This window comes from Ambystoma mexicanum, chromosome 1p, assembly GCF_040938575.1.
Source record: "Ambystoma mexicanum isolate Mex_15411 chromosome 1p, UKY_AmexF1_1, whole genome shotgun sequence".
Lineage (NCBI taxonomy): Eukaryota > Metazoa > Chordata > Amphibia > Caudata > Ambystomatidae > Ambystoma > Ambystoma mexicanum.
Genome location: NC_090921.1, coordinates 740375753 through 740399210, shown reverse-complemented (window position 1 = coordinate 740399210; position 23458 = coordinate 740375753). Strand labels below are relative to the sequence as shown.

At 44.5% G+C, this 23458-nt stretch overlaps 1 protein-coding gene across 1 annotated transcript in view; it reads left to right on the top strand.

The window, feature by feature from the left end:
- LOC138563770 (methanethiol oxidase-like) overlaps positions 1-23458 on the top strand; it is a 421550-nt gene that overhangs the window by 363305 nt on the left and 34787 nt on the right. Inside the window, exon 10 of the mRNA XM_069642864.1 lies at positions 2128-2246. Within this exon, the coding sequence (XP_069498965.1) occupies positions 2128-2246 (119 nt within the window). The remainder of the gene's footprint in view (positions 1-2127; positions 2247-23458) is intronic.

Here is a 23458-nt window from a genome sequence, read left to right as displayed (position 1 = left end):
TATTTCTGTACCATAAACATAGAAGAAGATAGTCCTTTTATCATGTTTATGATTTGATTCCGATATAACAGAGAAGGGAATAAAGGTGTGATAGAACCAGGGTTATTTTTATTTTGTTTTAGCTGCAAGTTGCTGGCTTTGGCACAAGAGGATAAAAGATAATTAAACAAATATACACAATTCCCAATTAAACAGTAACCATAAAGAGTACAAAGTGCCAAGATAGTGCAACCCCACAAATCTGGGGGAAATTGTACAAAGTACATAAACCGCCTAGGTCTCCTGCTCAATATGGAAGAGGGAGACGATTCCCAATTGATTCACAATCCAGGACAATAGAACAATGCATTTAACAACAGTGTTTTGAATGCAAGGACATCATCAACAAGCTATATCATCATAGCAATATAATCAGTTTGAATGTACAGAAAAAAGAAGATATGTCTACTAAGTAAGACAAACTAAGAATGAACGTGTTGTCTTCAGCTATTTGATTATTTGAGCTCTAAAGAAAGGGGAATGGCAGCTTCCCTTTCTTTCTAGTTCCAACAAAATCCCAGACTTGAGTTGGGATAGTTTTCTTCAGGACAAGCTTCCTCTAATCTGTGGGAAATGAAAAAAATAAAAAAATAAAAATTAAAACGGTTGAAGAATTGTGAATTAAATGTACTCCCAATTAAATTCTAGGCCAATAAAACTACAATGAATAGGAAGAAGATAAAGGATGCACACTCACTTGTATGAAGTGGACGTGTGCAGGTTTCTCAAGGCCCCAGAATCTGATCGCCGAGGAAACCTAGAGACCAAAGAAACAGAAAAAAGCCCCCAAAAAAGAAGGTTCATTCCTCTGGTTGTGAGGTGACCCAGTGCCTAATAGTGTACCCAAACATGTAAAGAAAAGAAAAGAATGAACCAGTACTTACAGAGTATGGGGATCTAACGAATAATCTCTTAAATGGAAGCTCTTATGTCGTATATAAGGGTAAGCTGCAAAATAAAAAGGAAGCAAAGCAAACTATATCATTTCATTCGGAGCACAGGGGGGCACCCACGCACCCTGCCACTGCACTCATTATAAACAAAGGACAACGAAAACAATGTCTTTTGCTGTTTTTGGTAAATAATTAACAGACAGCGGTCTCACTTCTACCAACCAGTATTTCTGTTATGTTAATAGTGTAAATTGGAGTGGGTCTACCCTGCAGGGATTACCTTATTTTGAACACCTACACTGCTTTGAAGCCCCTTCAAGGAGTTAAATGTAAAAAAAAAGTCATACTATTCGCTCACAAAAGCAAACCCGAATCACCTGAAACTACTGTTTTCCCTCTGAATATTCACCAATCAGTCTTGAGTGGGAGTGTTCATTGACTGACTCATAGATCAGTCCATGTCACTGTGACACGGTCCTGGCATCTCCTTTTTAAAAATTTTGTAATCTGGTATGTTAGGATCTGTTCAATTAAGGTCAGAAAGTAGCGGGACGTCAAATGAAAAACAGGGACAAATATGGTGCAGGGCTTTCTAGATCAGAGGTTGTTGTGAATATGCCTCAATGCAGTGAATCTCCTGGCACTGGGCTTAATTTGAGTTTACTATACTTGGTAGGGCAGATTAAATACAAACCGCCCAAATGGGAAATGGGAAATTTCAACTCGAAAATTAGGTCTGCTGCCTAATAAAGCACACATGCTTCCTCCTCCCCCAGGCTGGGGATGCAGGAAGTAAAATGGGGGCGCAGCTACAAAAAGATAACTGGACCTCTCTGTTATGGCTAAAGCAGCCGCATTGGTCCAGTTAGTCAATATAAGGCCAACAGGAAAGTCATGGCCAGTGTGCATGCCTATCGCAGAGGCAATGGAAAAACGAGGATTGCAGGCACCAGAATGAACCACAAGAAATTATTAAAAGCCCACAATGATGGCAATCAGCATAGACTACCACCAAGAGAACCTGATACGTGAAAGTTGACTCAGCCCCAGCACTAACATTTACATCAAGAGACACTTTACTGTTGCACTGCCTTGTGGCTGGCCCACAGGCCGATCACTGCTTCATATTCTAGTGAGAAGGTTGGCCGCCTGATATTCTGCCTTTCCCGGCATGTATATGCGTTTGTTGTTTCAGGGGAAGAGGATCCAGGGTGGACCTCAGACGATCCAGCTCAGCTTGGATGGGAAGAGGCTGTATGTGACCACCTCGCTGTACAGCGCCTATGACAAGCAATTCTACCCGCACCTGATCCAGTAAGAGCCCACCTCTGTTTTACTTTCATATCACTAACTATCCTGTCATTAAATGTACCTGTAACGCTGAAATCCAAGATGGTGTCTACAGTTTTAACATAATTAGCAGTCAAACACAATGAATCAAGAGGATGCAGCAAACTTTCTGAAAGCCTTCGGGAACACATATCTTTATGTTTCACAACATTTCAGCTTATTTTGTAAAATATTTGTAGCATTGGCATTTTCCAGAGTGCACATTCCAAAGTTGCTACATGCTGTTGTTGGGATGGAAATTAGTATATCCCACCCCCTAGGCACTTTAAGGTGAGGCAAATCCCTTATAAAATAGTGTAGTGTACAAGGGGGGAGAGAATCGCACAAAGAAACCCGCTGCGGATATAATATAGTGCAAACAGCAGATGCATAACCTTACAAGGCACATAGAAAGAAACAAGATTTTGTAATTATGGCAGAGACACAGACTTGCATGGCTGCACTGCACCAGTCAAGCTCCATGGAAAGATTTGACTAGGCCCAACATCATTAAGGCAGAATGAGTCCGCGCCACCAGTTCTCACTGAATTTCACTTCCCTCTTGTCCCTTCATTGTTGCAAACATTTCGTATCAATGGGAGGAATGCACTCTGCAAGGCTGTGAGACAACTCCAGGCTCCTTCATTCATCACACCCAAGCTGCCACCAGGCCTCTAACCCCCACCCATCCAATCCAGAGCCCACACCACTGACCAGACCCCCACACCCCTGCATTCTTTGATACCGAGTGACCCCTAGCCCCTAGCATAAACCAAGCGACCATAACAGATCTGAGCATGCGCGACTGTTTCACCCCACAGCATAAAACACACCCTTTGTAACATGAGGTACAGGGAGGGATACATTATAGATCAAAACAAGGGTGGAGGTCTTGAGTGCGAGAGGTGCGGTATTAACAAAGTCCAGAATTTGTGGTTCAGTATGACTGTATTTCTTCCTCCCTGGTGCATGCCACAGTGATGGAGTAGTAGGCTTAGCAAGCTAGCATAGTTTTTACAATGTAACTTATGAGGGACCTGACGTTCAATCCGTGGAGAGATGATCCCAGCTGACCCACGTGGAGCCTGAAAGATGGTGAAGAAACCAACCAATTGTAGCCTGCCACCCCATATGGAGCAGGATCATGTATACTGTCTTTTCAATCAACTGTGTGGGTTTAGACCCTATATGTGATGTCATCTATGATGCTGGGGCCTCACAAAAGGGACCAACAAGTATTCTGGAGTCAGAACGTTCTCGAGCAGCAGAGTCCTTTGCCGATATTTTGTATTTTGTACAATTAAACCTTGTTATCCTTGCAAGCTATATCCTGGCTTATTTCTCTAGCGGGTTGTATTAATTCTGGAGTGTGCGTAAACAGGGACTTGCCTTCATTTGGTTACCTTGGCGATGTGATCCCATTACCCCTGTACCTGAGGAGGTATCCAGGCGGCCTTGTGGGAGCCGTCTTTGCAGAATCCCACCTGCTCTTTGGAGTGGGGTGTGGCCCAAAGGAGAGGTGCAGGCTGGTTGTGGAACCCCGTGAACGGAGGGCCTTCGGGAGAACGTGAGCACGTGAGTAGAGCATGCAGGGGATAACAAAGTAGGGTTGAGTGTGAACAGTGTGAATACGCAGTGACTGAAATTGAGTGTGATATGTTTATGTATTGTGTTGATTTTTTTGCCTTTTGATTAACTTTTTAAGGATATTGGGAAAAAGGAAACAGTATAAGGGAGCCTCCCCCCCTGAGTAAGGGGGGAGGGTGGTGCCACATGCACTGTATCGACCAGTGCGGGAAAAATATAAGGAGAAATATAGGAGCTCCATATATTTAGAGAGCTCAGGAATAGTAGTGGTTGTTGGTTTAGCTTGTTATTTAGTTTGTTTTGTTGGTGTATTTTAAGGTGTAAGGAGGAGGCTCATGAGGGGTGTATATGGAGTGTGTGGGCGCATCAGGAGAGTGTGCAGTGACTGTGTGAAGAAGCTCTATTGGGGGATAGCGTGTGGGGGAAATTGAACTGATAATTGTTCTGTTAATTCAGATTACAGTATTGACATGTATCGAAGACAAGACTGAAATGCATATGCTTTAAATGATTTAAACGAATTGCTTTATTTACTGTGATGCAGTAGCAAATGTGTAGCCTCACTACAAGACACAAGCAAGACATGAATATGGGGTAGACATACCCTTAGATCATATATGTAAGGACCTGACCTTGCATTGTAAAAGAAATGAAGAAATATCACAAGCAATGGGTAACTGAGACTAAAGGGGAGAATGCCCCACTCTTGGCCAGAGTATGGGTCTTTTGACAGATGTGCGATGGAACACATGCCCACCTTCCTGACAGCAAAGTATAAGGGGAAACTGTTACAAAATAGGATGGAAGTATTGAACCTCTGGAAGATGTTTGAAGAAACAGAGGATCAGAAAGAAAATGGGAGACTCATGACAGTAACAGAGAGACAGGGGAGGATGGAAAGAATGCAGAGACGAAAAAGGGGATATACCCATTAGCAACCCACCCAGCAGAGGGGTACTCAAACCCAACATATGTGTCCGCAGGAACGATGATAGCAACAACAGGCACGGTCCCACCCCGCCGTATGTCTCACCTCTGGAGGTTACTGCCCACACCGGAGTGAGCACAAGAGACTTAGAGATAGCACTGGCATCAACATGCACAGAATGAACAAGGTTACAAGCAGCATGTTATATCACCAGGGTAACAGATACACCGATGCTGCCCAGAGGGGCAACCCCACAACGACCCGGGGATGAGTGGAAGTCAGGTGCACCTATAAGAACCGTTCATGTAGAGCGTAACGGAGAGACAGACAGCCTGGGTTATGAAAAAGTGGGGTCCCGAAGAGGGGACAAGGAATTTTGGAGTGATTTCGATGAGACTGAAGAAGAGGGGGAGGGAGTCGCCGAACAGGCACCCCAGGCTACACCAAGGATAGAAAGTTTATGGGGTGGAAGGTTGAGGGAGAGGTTTGGATGGATAGCTTTAGCACGGAAAAAGGGAAGTGCAACTAAAGGCGGGAAAGGAAAAATGAAAATGCAGATGCCACTGATCCACAAGGGCGCAGGACGACCTCACTATGTACCCTGGACGCAACAGGAAAAGAATAACCTCCTTAAGGCGCTCCCCCAACTCACAGCAGGGGCGGGGAAGTGGATTTATGCATTCAAAAAGAACACAGCAGGTTCGCCCTTAGCAGTTTTTTGGTAGCCGGAGTTAGAGACGAAGCAGATAATGTGTGATTAAAGCAGGATACCCAGAAGTAACGTTGAGTAATGATGCCCATGATGGAGCATCATTTAACAAGATTAGAGCACGAGTATGGGATGTGTTACGGCAAATGTTCCCATAAACCCCAGATTTACAGTTAATCATGCAGTGCATAATGGTAGATGAGGAAGATGCTGCGAAGTACATTCTCAGAGTTCAAGAGCTGTGGAGAGCAAAAACGGGCAGCACCTGGGATCAGTTAACATCACGTTTCTATTTAATACTAAAAAGAGGTCTACCCAAAGAGGTACAGAAGGCGCTCAACAAGATAGCCGGGGTGGAAGCTAAGGGATGGTCCAAAATTCAAAAGTATTATAGTTCACCACTATAGGAGAATCAAGGAGTGAGACAAGGAAACGGTTCAAAGGAAGCAGGCTGAGGAAGCAAAACAGATTCAAAATAAACTAGTAAAAGTGGCTGCGGTAACAACAGGGCCAACGCCAGAGCCGATGGAAGAGGGAGGACATATATCTAATGCAGCACACGCAAGAATAGCAGCAGTTTGGGCTGAAGGAGGACAAGGGCAGTGGGGAGAAAACCAGCAATGTTCAGGATGACAGTGGCAGGGAGAACAGCAACAAGGACGAGGTGGGTTCTGAGGGCCTAGAGGAGGGGGTTTGGAGGTCCGGAACCGAGAGGAGGGGGAGAAGGGCTGTGCTGGACATGCGGAAGTGGGGGCATTTTTCAAGAGAGTGTTGAAGCAGGCAGGGAGTGAGTTACAACTACAACAAGCAGAACTATGGCTGTCCCCATCCAGGTAGCCCCCAAGGGCCATCTCCCAAAATGACTTCGATATCATATGAGATTCACCAGGCTTATACACAGTTACCTTCACAGATATCCAGCCCCTGTCACCCACAACACCAGCAGCAGGCAATTCAGCCTTACCAGCCCCTCCCTAACCCACAGCCAGCAGAGAATACTTTTGGTACTGCACCTAATGGCACAGTGGCCCCATTTCAAGGTACTAAAATAGTGGGGGGAAAACCCTTTTTCATTCCTGGGGACGGACACATACCCTGACTAGGACAGCCCACAGAGAGCACTTGCGTGTCCAGTCCTGTCAATGACCCTAAATCCAGAAGAGGAAGCATTGGGGGGAGGGGGGCAGAGATAGGGAACAAACAATTCATCTTTACAGACCCAGGAGCAGAGAAGCTGTGCATCAGCAAAGGTACCTTCCCGCTATCAGGAAAGACTCTCAACATGCTGGGATTCTTTGGTGCTGTTTTAACGGTTCCATTATCAAAAGATCTAGACATCAAAGTGGGAGGGAAGGTTATAAGGGCCCCCATCCTATACTTTGAGAGCTCTCCTGTCAACTTGCTCGGTAGAGATTTGCTAAGTAAGCTGAACATGACGATCTCATTTACAGACAGAGGTATCATCTGCGCCACACCTGGCATGTTTTCACTAAGAGGAATGCTCATGATACATGCCATGGTAAATGACATAGCAGTACGAGGAATCCCTGTTAACCCTATCAATTGTATATAAGGGCTCCTGGAAAAACCCTATTCTGCCCAGGAGGGCTCAATCGAAAATAACAAAGTGAAAGGGTTAAGTGCTCGAGCCCCTCACTGCTCATTCACCATTTTCATTTCGCACCAGTAAAGAAAGCACCACTCCTCATTGTTTGTAAGGTACTTCTATTGATACATAAGAATACTCAATTACTGGTGGTTTTTTAAGTTAAACATCATTTGTTTATAAAGTAAAGCAAATCTATTTGCACAAAAACATAAAAAGAAACAAGTGCACATCTTTGCACATACAATTATACATATTACAAAATACTGTTACTGCTGTCGATAAATATGAAAAAAACGACGTTGATATATAAACGTGAATTGAACAAACAAGTCTGCAAACTTTGTTACATAAACAGTGGTAAAACATGTGACACTGTGGTTTACAGAGAAGAATTTCGTCTACACCAAGGTGTTTCAGCCAGTTCAATGGGCTGTCTAAGCCGTGTTTTTCTGGCCTTCGTCAGGACGGTGTGGACAATGTCAAGATGTTCAAGATTAGCTGTGGGTTTAATTAGCCACAAAAAGCAGGGTCCCCGGCAAAAGCAGGGGAGGATTATGGGACTCGTAGTGTCCTGTGTTCGTGAGTTGGGTACCTGTGCAAAATATTCACATTAGATCTAGAAGGTTTACCAGTGTCTGCAAAAAGAATTGTAGTACTAGGTACTGACCCCCCCAGAGAAGATGACAACAATGACCGGGAGATCATCCTCGAAATGTGGATACCCTGCGAGATAATGGTGCAATACAGAAAAGTTCAGAGCGCCCTCATGGCAGTTGTCACACCACCCCCATTCAGCCAGGCAGATTTACAGCATGTTCCCACACACTTATGAACAACCAACCCACACGATGTAGAGATGCTAAAAGAAGTGACCCCCATAAGAATCAAGGGCGGGGCAGTACTCCCCCAAGTGAAGCAATATCCATTGTCCAGAGAAGCAAAGGAAGGGATCCGGGAAACAATACAGGGCCTGCTACACCAAGGGATCATGGTACCCTCCACCTCACCATGCAACATGGCCATATACCCCATTAAAAAGGCAAAGGGGGCAGTTGGAGGATGATCCAGGATCTCCGCCCCCTTAATGATGTAGTACAGAAGGAGTTTCCACTTGTCCCCAACCCGGCATCCATTTGGTGCAGCATCCCAAAGGAAAGGACCCATTTAACTGTTGTAGATTTGAAGAATGCCTTCTTCTCAGTTCCCCTGCACCGAGACTCACAGTACCTCACAGCATTTATCGTGGGTGGAAAATGCTACGAACATACTCATTTACCTCAGGGGCACTGCGAAAGCCTCAGCATTTCCAATAAGATACAAGACAAAGGGGGTCATTACGAGTTGGGAGGTAGCCATGGTGCTATTAGCGCCATGGCTGCCTCCAAAGCCGGGTCCGGGTCCGCGGTCACTGAATGGGGACTTACCGGGTCATTCCAACCTTGGAAGACCCGGTAAGTCCCCATTCAGTAAACCATTCCCCATTCCCATTGAGCACCTGTAGGGATCAATGGGAATGGGGAAGGCACTAATAACGGGCCTGCAAATTGCTGGCCCGTTATTAGCTCCAAGGTCGCTTAACGGGTCCCGCTAAGAATGGCTGGTCAGACCAGCCATTCCTGCTGGGACCCACTAAGGGACCTCGGAATAGGGCAGTAGGGGCGGCCATCCTTAACGGTGCCGTTAAGCCCCTACTGTCCAACTCGGAATGACCCCCAAAGACTTAGGTAGTATTAAGGTACCCAGCATGATAATTCAATATGTAGATGACCTACTAGTTTGCAGGGACAGCGAGCATAGCTGTCGAAGGGACTCTATCTCACTATTGCAATTGCTAGCACAGAAGAGGTACAAGGTAGACAAGGCAAAGCTTCAGTACTGTCAACTGGAAGTACTCTACCTAGATCAACTCATCTCCAAAGATGGAGAAAAATCATCCCTGACAGGGCAGCAACAGTGTGTGCCACTCCCAAGCCACTCACAGTGAAAGATGTGCAGAAATTCTTAGGATTGTGCAATTATTTCAGGGCATGTATTCTAGATTATGCAGCATACACAAGGCCACTCCTACAGGGCCTCAAAGAAGCACAGAAAGAAAACAACAGAATAGAGTGGACCCCTGAGAGGATCAAGAGTTTTAATTAATTAAAAGAAGTGATCTCAACAGCACCTGTACTTGCCACTCCAGGATACACACAGGAATTTTATATTTTCTCACACTCAAATGGCACACTCATGACAGCAGTACTCACCCAAAAAAGCACAATGGGCGACAAGCCACTGGACTATTACAGTGGTACACTTGATTCTGTGATGCAGGGACAGTTCACCTGTGAACAAACTCTTGCAGCTGCAGCCTTTGCAATTGAGAAGAGCTCCACAATAGTCATGGGTGCTCAGTAACACTGTATGTGGAGCACTCACTATTTGTGTTCTTGGACCGCTCAAAGTCCCCCCTCACCACACACAGGGCATCTGCCTATGAGATCAGATTATCAAGCCCACACATTCACGTTGTGAGGTGCAAAACAATGCCCCCAGCCACGTTCCTCATGCAACCATGCACCTCTGAAGATTTGCAACAGCATGACTGTGCATCTTATGGAGGTAAAGATGATGATATCCCCAAAGCCAAAGACAGCACCCTAGATGGAGAAATCCTCTTTGTTGACAGGTCAGCATCAATTGATCAAGAGACAGGTGAGATATATGTCGGAGCAGCAGTGGTACGCCTAGAAGAAGGCAAATATGAAACACTTGTAATGGAAAGATTGCCCATACATTACTCAGTCCAATTAGCTCAACTGGTAGCACTAATTGAAGCTTTGCAAGCATCAAAGGGGTGTTTTGCCTCCATATATTCAGACTCTGCTTGTGTCACCACCACGGTGCACGCAGTTCTGTCGCGCTGGAGAAGGAGGGGTTTCAAGAGAGCCGATGGCTCACCAGTACAACATGTTGCCGTGCTCAGTGAACTGATTTCCACCCTGGCAGAGTCATCTGTAGTGGCGATTGTTAAATGCGCAGCACATACCAACAACTCTGATTAAATATCATTAGGAAACGCAGTCGCTGAAGCGGCAGCAAAAGCTGCAGCATACCTTTCAGTACCTCCCTGTGCTGAATATGTTATCGCAGCAATCACCTCCAGGCCAGAGACAGACGCATACACAGCCCTCCCTATCACACAGATAATTGAGCTACAGCTTAGGGCACCCCCGGAGGAACAGGACATCTGGTTCAAACTTGGTTGCGCACAATCGCCAACTGATCTATTATGGAGGCAGCAAAGCACGGGAAAAGTAGTGAAGCCTGTGGAATTATTACACACAGCTTTCGAACAATTGCACTGCCCGTCTCATAGCTCAAAGCAACACATTTCAGCAGACATCCAAGAAGACTGGTGTATCCCCAATTTGCAAGAACACCTCTCAACAATGGTCATTCAATGCACCTGCCAAGTGTTTAGTACAGAGATGACACTCAGAACATTGCGAGGCACCCTGCCCTGCCCCATTGGCCCATTCCCTGAGCTGCACATTGACTATGCAGACATGGGGGAAAGATGCAATGAGGCACGATATTGGATTGTGGTGGTTTGTCCCTTCTCAAGGTGGGTTGAGGCCGGTCCATGTGCTGACCCGGATGCCAAGTGTCCTGCAAAATTCCTTGTGCAAGAGGTTTCCACCCGATGGGGAGTGTGTGATGTTTTAAGATCCGATAATGGCACCCATTTTTTCAATGAGCTCTTCATAGAAATAACAGCCCTTTTAGGAAACAAGCATTGTATGTGTTCTATTTACCACCCACAAGCAAATGGAGTGGTGGAACGAATAAATGGCCTACTTAAGAGCAGAATCTCCAAGTTATGTAACACCCTGAAAAAAAATAGTGTGCATTGGCTGCCCCTGGCCCTGTTCCATTTGCGCACACATCCCAGTAAGGACCACCACCTTTCCCCCCCATGAAATAGTAACTGGCAGATGCCTGCAAACACCCATCTCCCCTGTGAGAAGAGCGTCAGACGCCTGTAGAGCAGCAACAATTCTGGGGGAAAAATTCAAGCAATATCTGTCTCAACTGACACGCGCAATCAGATGTATCTCAAAACAAATGGCTCCGGCAAACACAGAAGACACACAAACATCAACTGCCCTGCAAACTGACACTGCACCCGCTTAACCACTGTTGCCGGCGGAGCTGGTCTACATCAGAAGCTTTGTGCGAAAGTTGCACAACCCCAGGTTCCATGGGCCCTACAAGGTCGTGTTTTCCACCCCTCTCACAGTGAAGGTGAAGGGGCTCCGATATTGGATACACCTCTCAGACATTCGCAGGGCCCCACTCAATTCGATACCAGTTGCCCAAAGCTAATACTACAAATATACCTCAGTTTATGTAGCTTCATACTGACCATATGACTGCATGTGCAAGAGTTCAAAGTACATGCATTGCTGCTAGAGCATGACCTACTCAAATTAAAAATCTCTATCTCTCTTTCTTTCCCCTGAATTCCCGAACCCCCATCCCTCTATTGTAGCAGTTTTTTTTCCAAACCACAGATATTAATACGATGAAAATCTCCTTGCCAAGATGTTCTCAGACATTCGCAGGGCCCCACCCAATTCAATACCAGTTTCCCAAAATTAATTCAACAAATATACCTCAGTTTATGTAGCTTCATGCTGACCATATGACTGCATGTGCAAGAGTTCAAAGTACATGCATTGCTGCTAGAGCATGACCTACTCAAATTAGAACTCTCTCTCTCTCTCTCCCTGAATTTCGGAGCCCCCATCCCACTATTGTACTAGTTTTTCCCCAATCCACAGGTATTGCTACGATGGAAATGTCCTTGCCAAGATGTTCTTCAACTGTGAATAGAAATAGCATTAGTAGCACCAGGATGTATTCTTATGATTGTGTTCTTCACTTTGTGGCCATTTTGTTTACAGTATTAATGTGTTTATTAGTGTTATTTTGGGGAATAACTTTTATCTGGGCTGACCATCTAAAAAAGGGGGGGCACAGGGATTTGGAACGCAAGTATACCCTCCAATTTAACCAAATTAACCCCAAGCCAATATCCTAATGAAAGAACGAATGAGAGTGTACCATTTAATCCAACAGAATCAAACAACATAACGAGAACCACGTATAACATGGCCCCCACAAATAGTAGCAACTCCCATACAACTGTATGTACAAATAGGTTTATAGTCATAAAACCGAAAACAAAAATCCCGAATACAATAATCTCGAATCCAAAATCTCGAAAAAAAAAAGTCGAATTTTTTTTTAATGACGTTTTTTGTTCGAAATGGGGGGGTTCCCCCCCCCAACCCCCCTTTTTTCTATTTTTTTTTTATTTTAACCCATTTTTTTTACTTACCTGACCCCAAAAAAGCATATAATTAAATAAATAAAAAATTCGATTTTTTTTTTTTTCGGGATTTTGGATTCGAGATTATTGTATTTCGAGATTTTTTTTTCGGTCTTTTGACCGACCACCGTACAAATAACATTTTTGAAATCTTACTTCCTAATGTCAAGAACCATTTGTGTAATGCAAGCAGCAGTGTAAATATTACAAACAGCAAAAGCAGGGTAGCAAAAAGGCACGTACTACGCCATAAAAGAATAAAAAGACAAGCATGTAAAACTGAATATGAGGCATACCATGGCTTAGGCCTAGATGCAGTTGAAGATATATGTCGTCCCGAGAACAGTTGGTATTCCGGCATGAGTACAGTGGGAAGACAAACAACATGGGAGTTGCTATGTCTGCTCCTTAATACCGCACGCATCTGGGGCACGCAAGGTTTTAGTACTGAGCTTAGAGTTCTTTGGATAGCACACATACAGTGGATGGGATGCAAAATAACTCTGACACCAAATAATCAAACCAACTCAGGAAGATGGCAAAGTTTGCTGTTTTCATATGAATTGTGTAAAACAGGAAGTTACAACGGACATCAACGGACGTTCGCTCGAGTCTCTTAGTACATTTCACAAAAATCACTTCTTTATACTAAAGATTTGTCATACGTGACCTCATACTATGTGGCAAATAAGAAAAACCTATGAGGGGTTATGATAGGATCAAGAGGAACATCTAAGTATACTTTCTATAAGGGGTGAGGTTGTGATTGGGTGTCTACTGTCAGGTGGACAACTTGTGCCTATCTCTACTGCAAGTCATCTTCAACACTTATTAAGTACACAGTATATTATTGGCTCTCAAACTATAAGGCTCTTCATTATATGGCCCTCTACAATTTGTTGGCATGCTCGTTCCATGTCTGGAACATTCGGCTCATTTACCAGCGCGTAAGCTCATGCACAGGTGCCAGGAGGTGGCCATGACTTTACCTCCCCACCCAATTAGCCCAATGTCTCTCATCACCCATGCCTTCTGCCATGTAGATTGTCTTTGAACTTGGCCTTGCAGTGTATTCTGGTCTCTGGGAATATAAGGCAGTGTGGGCACACATTATCGTAGTTCTAGAACTCCATGCCCAACTCTCTTTTCATACTTGACTCACGTGACAGGAGACCACAATTCAGACCAGTTTGCAGCATTTAAATGTCTTAAATGAATAAAACTTGGCACACTTGGTGTTGTTTATTTGCACATTAACAAGGGATGATTCAGCTTCTCACATTTTACTTCCTTGAGAATAGATAACCGGCCTTGGCTTGCTTCAAATTTGGTACCTGGCCAGACAGCCTCACCACTCATGTCCACGATCTGAGCCGATTCTTTGCTGCGACACAGCTCTCTGCCTTTCCTCTCCATGGGTCCGGGCTTACTAATTCATGACACCGATGTCCAGCTTCTATACAATGGCAGCCCCGCCTGCAGTCTATTCACTACGGAAAGCCAGCTTCTAAGATCACTTACTATACTTGCATTGCTGCATCTGTACAATTATTGAACAGCTTGCATTTTCTACAGTGTGTCACACACGTGCAATCATCTTTTCGCATATGAAAGTTTACTCAATTCTTTACTTCGTCATCAGTTTCTATAAGGCCCATGCATTCTCTTCAGCCAGTCTTCTGCAGTGCGTCACACTTGTCTCTTGTGACGTCACTAGCTCCTCTTTCGCTCTTTCTCATATTCCTTCAGGGAGTTCCTCCCTCAGATTTTCATCTCTTTGGGAATACATCTGGTATGGTTTTCTTAGTGGGCACCTTCTTTCGAATATTTTCCGTGGTATCGTTCCCTTCCCTCGAGCCAGCTCGTCGCCAGTGTTGCATGGTGAAATGAAAGATCTTACACTCATCTAAGGGAAGTGAACTTCTTTACTAAGTTCCAGTGACAAGGTATATACATCAGGTAAGTCCAAGGGTAAGTAAATAGGAAGGTACACAGTAGACATCCACCGGCCTCCTCTATCACAGGCTGCTTCACTCCAACTGACCCGGATGGAGCTTACAGGGTCACTCACACCACAGCATTCCATAGGCACAACATTCCAGGGCATTCTCTCCGGCAAGCATTCATGCAGGACCAAAGCAGGGAACACAAGACACAACAGTAATAATCACCCAGTGCAAGAAACAGCGAAGAAGCCAGTAGGAATGAAGTTTATGATCAATGTCGAATCAGGGTTTAGGCCCAAGGAGTTGACTGATGAAGATGTCAAAAAATACATAGAGCATAGCATTGTAGCACCTGAAGGAACGAAGTTCCGATATCTGAAAAATCATAAGAAGTATGTGGGATAATGGGTCTATTGTAATCCTAATGGACATTGCAGCTACATGACCTGGAGTGTGGATGAACATGTCAAATCAGCTGGCACCTTGAAGGGGGTGATGAAGATTGGGACTCCTGAAAAGCACTTCAAGGGAAAATATCAAGATATCTAAACCGGTGAAGAGGTGGTGGAAGGATCGACCAGAGGGGGGAGTGTGAGGAGCACCTGAATACCTCTGCTGGAAGTCCCGCCCCCCTACTTCCGATATGTTGGGAGCCTGATATTGTGCCATTCCTGACACCAGCAGTTGTAACGATACCACGGAAAATGGCTCAAGGGGAGGGCCAGGAACCTACAGTTGTCTAGAGTGAGCAGTGCCTGAAGGAAGAAAGGAAGCAGTGAGACCAAGGAGGGGGCATCCACCGGCCCCCCAAATTCCCCAAAGGTGAGCTGACCCCCGTCCCATAGCCCAACAGCAGGGGCATGGCAGGAAGGAGGCAGCTGGGGGCAGGAGTTAACTGTAGGAGCAGTTGGAGTACCAGTGGGGCCACCTTACAGTCTCTGGCCACTGAAGCAGCCCTTCCCAGTGGGGCCACCTTGCAGTTTTTGGCCACTGGAGCAGTGCTTCCCAGCAGGGCCAGCTTACAGTTATTTGGCCATTTGAGCAGCATTTCCCAGTGGGGCCACCTTACAGATTCTGCCCACTTTAAGCATCTTGGCTCCTGAAATGGTATTGAGCATCAGTGGGGCCACCTTTAAGTATTTTGGCCACTGGAAAATGAGTTACAAAGATTTGTAGCAGTTCCCAGTGGGGCCACCGTAAAGAATTGGTCACTTGTTCACAGCGGGCCACCTTACAGATTTTGGCCACTGGAGCAGATTTTCCAGCTGGGCCACCTTACCGTTATTTGGCCACTGGAGCAGCATTTCCCAGTGGGCCATATTGTAGTTTCTGGCCACTGGAGTTAACATATAGTAGCAGCTGTTGTAGCAGCATTTCCCAGTGGGTCTACCTTGAAACTATTTGTGACCACTGGAGCAGCACACCTGATCAATGGCACAGATACAGCCTGGGAGATATTATTAAGTAGTTAAAGGATAAGGCATCAGAGGGGCCACCTTACAGCACCATGGCCTTATCAAGTATGCAGTTCAGAAGGTGGGCACAGACAATGGTGAGACAGTGAGTGCTCAGTCATCAAAGAAAAAGGTACTGTTGCAAGCAATTCGTTCTGTGCCCTGCATGCTGTTCAGTGTCAGAGGAGGCATCTGCTCATTGGAGGGAGACTTGGGGATATTGCAGATGTTGTGGTGCTACCCTTGAGGAGCCTGAGAGCACATACCTCATGGTTTTGGAAGAACTTGATTCTGTTTTGTTGGCATTTTTCCAAGAGCTTTCAGTATATAACAGAGAATACTGACTTTGTTTTTGTGTAAAATGTGAGGCCTGAGAGATGTCTTGGGTCCTGCCGGGTTATGTTTGGCTCAGTTCTCTTTGGTTTGGTTGTGGTTAAAGAGTTTCTTGGTGCGGTTGACTTGGCCTCAGTTTAGAACAGTTGAAATGCTTTGTGATCATTGGATGTGACAGCAATGCATTAGTGAAAAGTGATGTGTCTTGTACTAACAATTTTTCTTTCACAGGACCAACGTGTACTTGATGGACTTTTTCACAAAATGTTTAAAGTTTCAAGATTTTGATTGCAGTTTATCACCTTGTGTGTAGTTGAGGATGATATGCATTGGGAGAAGTTTTGCCTGGTAAAATGTTTGGGGTTTGGAACCTGGCACAAGTTGTATAGGGTGTTCTGCCACCTGTGCCACAGAATTGGGGGTTTGGAAACCAGCACTAGTTTTATTGGGGTGTGCTGCCACCTGTGCCACAGATTTTGGGATTTGGAACCCGGCACTATTTTTATAGGGGTGTTCTGCCACCTGTGCCACAGATTTTGGGGTTTGTTTGCAACTATTGGGGTGTTGGACACCGCACGTGAGGGGGTTTCCTGCTGTGCCTTGGGGAGTTGGATGCTACTACCTTAGGGGGTGGTCCTCTCCACCTGCCGTGCAGAGAGTGGGTGCCTCTGCTCTGTGCATTTTGAGCTTGATTAATTGTTCTGGTAGTATACTAGAAGATGAAGGATGTGCTGTGTCTCAGTGCACCTTAGTTGTTGGCAGCAGGATGAATGAAGGTATTGTTTTGGGATCATGTGGCAATGCTGGTGTGTTGAGAGTTGTGGCTGATTCCTTGGTCTGAGTGTCTGTGGTAGGCCTGCTACAAACACTGAGTGTATTGGATATGGGGGCTCAAATGGGAATGGGGAATGGTCGGGTGAATGGGGACTTACCAGGACCGCACAGATCGGAATGTCCCAGTAAATCCTCATTCACCCAGACACGGACCCGGGTTTGGAGGCAGCCATGGCACAAATAGCGCCATGGCTACCTCCAAACTCTGAACGAAGGCCAATGTTGGTGGGAGCATGAGGCATGTCTCGTTGTTCTTCGGAATGGAGTGAGTGGGTCTTGGATTGGAGTTTGGAGTGCAGGTGACCAGAGAGTTGTTAGTTCATACTTGGGTCGCATTACCCTCACAATTCTTTAAGTACCTTTTTCTTGGTTTCTGTTGAGGAGGGAGATGTGCTGTGACTTAGGTTCCCTGCATTGGTCCTGCATGAATGCTTGCCTGTGTACCTTCCTACTTACCCTTGGACTTACCTGATGTATATACCTTGTCACTGGAACTTAGTAAAGAAGTGTACTTCCCTTACATGAGTATAAGATCATTCATTTCACCCCTCAACAATTATCTTGATTATACAAAATCCAAACATCACCATGAGGAATAGTGCTCCAAGAAACTTGAAAATGTTCGACCATCCACTGCGGAATCCATGGGAATATAGACGCAAACCAACTGTCATCTATTATGTCTTCTGTCTCATCTTCCATCTTGGTGTGCAGGTTCGTCATCAAAGTTATGGCCCCTGTCAAGGTTCTATTCTCGTCATCGTGAGAAGGTATGAACGTGCAACATAATGGCCCAATTTTGGCGCAAACTCCTCCTTCCATCGCTGTGATCATGTCAAGGGCATATCTCTTCTGGAGGGTCATCGGTCATATGGCCCTTAGCTCTTCCTTGATAGTATTAAATCCCTATATGGTGGTGTTGATTGTCTGCAGCAGCTCCCATCTGGTAATTTGTAACCATTTGGCATTGGCCATCGTCTGGATCCCAGGCATGAACATAGTTGTGAATATCGAAGCAGTCTGACTAAACAACCTATGCTTGTAAGGAATGGCCTTAAAGGCTTCTATTGACTTAGCTGGGAAGTAGTTCTCTCTTCTGGTTCGATTGAGAAATTTAAGCGCTATTCTCTTTCTAAAATGGGCATCTACCTTTGGAAATTCTTCAATATTCAGATCACTCTGAGGAATCACCAATGCTGGAACGCGGATGAGCACCAAAGAACACGTTCCTCCCCAATCCTTGGGCAGCTTCATGTAGACCCTGGGCCCACAAGCCCAGTATCAATCCATTAGGACAGATGTCCCTTCTCTCATTCTGGAGACATCAACTGTAGTTTTGCAGCCTCCCACATGATTTCTTCCTTCTCTTCAGAAGCATAATGTTGCATTCGCCAATGGAATCACCATCATTGGACAAGATTCATTTTCTACCCATGTGAGCAGTTTGACATGCTTCACCCATAACTTCAAACACCCATTGTTTACTCTCTGTACCTCTTGCACATATTCTGACTTCAGTAGATGAGCTGCACAGGACATCAGTCCTCCTTCCCATCCCTTCTTAGATTTCACTTGTTCATAAACTAAGAATTGAGTTTGTTCCCAACATCCAGGCAATCCAGCTATCTCTGTTATATCACGGCATTCCATTCTCTTCATGTCTTTCATAACCACTTCTTCCTGTCCGTCTGCAGGATATACAAGCATCTTGCTCTCCCATCCTGGTTGTTTTTCCATCTGTGAAGTCTTGATATAATCCTCCTGGAATGGAAACGACCATTTCGATCTCCATCGCAAAGTAACCCAACTTCCCTGAAATAGTCCTCTGGTCATGCATGCTGCAAGATGAACGAGGCATCTGGCATTGTGTTCTGGAATCTCTCTGGAAATTAAAGTTTGTGCTGCATTCATGGCATAGGGTATGAGAGTGCAAATGTAGCAACTCTCCTTAGATGTTCTTTCCCCCACATTTTTCATGTGCTGATACCACATGTTATTACCCAAGTGTGCTACATTATCTAGGTAGGTGTTTATCCTCCTCTACATTTCTCTTATGTCTCCCAAATGTAAAGGTTGTGCAATATGGAAACAAATCCAAAGCAGCTCTAGTAAGAAAATCCAAAGCGGCTCTTGTAGCAGGGGGATCCATGGTGGCCTCTGTCTCAGTGGAAGTACTAATGTGATAGAGACTGTGAAAAGTGAGAACTAGAAAGACAGTGTGATCGTGCAGGCATACATTGTACACCAAAACATAAGCAACCACGTTTGTGACATTTTGGTATCCGTTCACCCTCTAGAACCATGTTAGCTTCCAAATTCTCATCTTTAATACAATTTGTCAATTTACTTTATACTTTCAGTTGCAATATCTGTTCAATGATTGCAATTAGCAGCCTTCTAATCACATGGCCATTCTTGGGATCCTGTAAAAAAGTGTGAATATCAACGTTTCTTCTCACAAGAGCAGGATAAGCTTGAAGTATAAATACAAAAACAGCAAGCACAAGCCTATGCACATCCCTGTCAGTGAGAACCATAGGGTTTACTGCTTACAACAGATACGCACCACGAAATGGATCTGGATATTGAGCTGGTTTCCAATTTCTGATCGAGAACTGACGTTTAGGCATAATTCTGACGCTTCAATGTATCACTAAAGTACATTTTTCAAAATGTCTATGATTCTCAGCAAGGGTTTGCACTGCTAAAATATCTATAATCAGTGTCCGATCAAATCAAAGTCCAAATTCAAAATCTGCATTGTTAGCCGATCGCCTTATTGTCCTTCTTCTTTGTCATCAATCAGGTCTGTACACGCTGAATTTCTTTTTCTTGTCTTGCTTCTAGATTTGTAATGGTGGGACGGTGGGTACTCACCTTTATAGATTTTTACTTCGCCTAAATGCAGCTAAGCTCGTCTCCCTTAGACTTTTACTGCTGAAGGGGTTATGTTCTCAACAAAAAAGGGGCTATGAAAACGTGGATCATGCCACTTCCTCATGAAGTTCTTAATCAACACACAACTTTGGTGCCGATAGAAGCTCACTTCATCCGTTTGTTGAATTGTCTTCATCTGTGATCTGAGCCCGACCTCCCTGACGCTTGACTTGATCTGACATGAGAGAGATGCTACAGGTCATACATGTCAAGTAATCGTGCAGCTCATCACCTACAGTCTTAGCTACACTCTGGACATCACCTCTACTCCTAGATTGAGGTGTAAGAGAAGTTCTCATTCACCGTCCTGTCACTAGGTCATGAGGGGTGAGGTGATGGTCTGAACCAGGCTGATTCCGAAGGGCATATAAGGATAAGGATAGGCAATACAGCCATCCGTTCTTCAAATTAAATTTGATCTTGGCAGTCCTTTCTTGAAGGAGTCCGTTCAGTCTCTTGCTTGCGGGTGATAAGCAGAAGAAAACTTCTGTTTAATATTCAATAAAAGTGCTATCTGTTCAAACATATCATTAACAAAATGTGGCCCATTATCAGATCTCAGCACTTCACACACACCCCATCTCAGAAAGACTTCACATACTAAAGACTTCGCTGTGCAAGTGGCATCAGGGTGTGTGTACAGACCTGCCTTGATGGACCTGGAGAAGGGACACACCGCAACTAATAGATACCTGTACTCGTTACACACTTTAAGCATATCGCCAGTCAATATGTAAATGCTGAAATGGACCAGTCGGTCAAGGTATTACTCCTCTAATTGTTCTCAATGTGTGCCCAGTAGTAAACATTTGACATACGATGCAATTCACCATAAAGAATGCAACGTGTTCTAACAAATTCGGAATTAACCCGTCTTCCGCAATCGTTGCAGCAAGACTCTCCCTAGTTACATGCGCGAGGTAATGTAGCTGCTCAAGGGCAACCTTTAATAATGCCACTGGCATCACCAGCTTTCCAGTGCTATCCTGTTGCAATAATGCTTCTGTGGGGGATAAAGAACACCCCCTTCATTTCCATAATTCCTGCTCTTCCGACGGTGCACTCCCTTGAATCTCCATTAGTTGGGTCATTCACAATTTATTAAACCCTTCTTGTATTAACATGGTCATGACTACCTTCTCCTTAACATTCGGGGTATCAAAACTTGAACTATCTGAAGAATATGCAACCCTTTTGACTTCTACGTCTGCAGCTTCGTTCCCGTAAGAGACAAAATCTGTTAGTGTGAGCTGTGCAGTTAACGACCGCTATGGCTACTGGGAGTTGTAGTGCCTTGATAAGCCTGTCCAATAAGATGCGTGCTGCACTGGAGTGCCGCCCTCACAGAGGTAGCCCCTCCTTTTCCAACATGCTAACCATTCATGTACGGTTGACGTCACATAGTCGGAGTCACTGTACACTGTCACTTCCTGCTCTTCGTGTTTCTTGAGCACTCCTATGAGAGCTACTTATTCTGCTGCTTGCGCTGAAATGTGAGATGTTAGCCTTGCACTTGCTACAACTTTGAATTCTCCATTTAATCTGTGTTTTATTACCGCTGCGCCTGAATGTCTCACCCCACTAGTCTGATCAATTTTCGAAGAACCATCAATAAAGAGAATTTCTTCTCCTGCCAAAGCATTTTCTTTCACACAGGGTATTTCATCATAAACATTCAACATAATTTGCACAATCATGCACTTGATCGCCTTCTGCTATTAGCTCAGCTATAAACGTGGCAGGATTCACTGTTTTACATCTGACAATTTTAATCATTGGGCTAGAAATCATCGCTTCTTATGTTGAAGCACTTTGGGATGTCAATGTACCTTTGGGTTTCTCTAAAATGGCAAACAGAGCATGCTCCACAGAAAGAGTCATAGAGCAGCCATAACAATGCTTGTAGACTTCTCAATTGCAAATGCGGCAGCTGGCAAAGATTGTTCGCAAGGAAAGTGTCCTCTCATAACTGGGTCTAAAATCCTGCTGTAGTATGCTAAAAGGTTGTACCCAACTGTGGTTCTCTGTGTAAGCACTCCTGTCATGACTGTTCCATTCGTGTGTGAAAACAGATGAAATTCCTCAGCATAATTGGGAATTCCCAAAACAGGAGCTGTAAAGATTGCTTTTTTCACCTCCTCAAACCCTTCCTCCATCTCCTCAGTCTATTCTATGTTTACCTTATTCTCTTGTGCTTTCTTTAAAGCTTGCAAAAGGGGTCTTGCATACGAACTGTAATCAAAAACCCATGTTCTAACATAATTGCATAGTTCCAAAAACTGTTGTATCTGTTTCACTGTATTTGGCTTTGAGGTTTTCATAATCACGTCAGCCCTTTCAGGTGTCACTTTCTTTCCTTCATGTGAAATCAACTGCCCTATAACACCTCTTCTTGGCAGTATTGTAACTTCTCCTTATCTACCTTGTATTACTTGTCTGCTAGAATAGTCATCAACTGAACAGAATCTTGCCTACACTCATCTTCTGTGGTGCTACAATTTAAAAAGTCATCTGCGTACTGTATCGCTGCACTTTTAAGATCAATGTTGCCTAGATCCATCTGTAGGACTCTATTAAAGATTGATGGAGACTCACAGCACCCCTGGGGCAAATTGTTTCAGTCGAGTTTGTCGAAACGTAAAGGAAGTCAAGTCTTGTGAGTCTTTGTGCAACGGGATCGGGAAAAATGCATTCTTCAAATCGATCACTGTGAAATATCGAGCTTCCAATGAGATACTGCATAGTATTGTCGCTGGATTAGGAACTAAAAGAAACTCTGCCTCTACAATCTGATTAATATGTCTCATATCTTGTATGAATCTCCACGACCCACCTTTCAATTTTTTGATCGGATACACCGCAGTGTTACACAATGAATCCAATGGCACCAGAATACCTTGTTTCATCAGTGCTGATATAGTCTGAAATATACCTTCATCAGCCTCTCGAGACATGTGGTACTGTCTTGCTTTAGGTGAAATTGCTCTTGGCTTCAACTTTATTTTGACTTTCCCTATTCCCATAATGTTCCAAAGTACGCTTGGCACCTTCTCCAAGTCTTCCTGAAAATATGCTGGGAGTTGCCGCATTATCGCCATTCACTGTGGGATTTCCCTCTTTTCTATCCTTATCCAGTATGTGATGCTCATAAAGAACACCACTTTATCATCTGTTTGATCTTCCCTAAACATGTCATCATCAGTGATGTCAGTCAGTCTGTACCCTTCCTCGAGAGCTATTACTGTTCTCCATGGTCTATCTTCATCGCCTATTCCTTCAAGCATCGCCATTTCCCTTTGTACTATGGCTGCTTCTAATTCTATAGGGATTGTTTGTCCCCCCTCTTCGTAGATGGTTATTTGTGGTCTGAACAAGAACTTGTCAGGTATCCTAACTGTGAATGCCAATATAAATTCACCCACGTTTAAAGAGTGTATTCCTGGGGTGGAGCACACTATCCCTTGATCAGTAAATGAAATC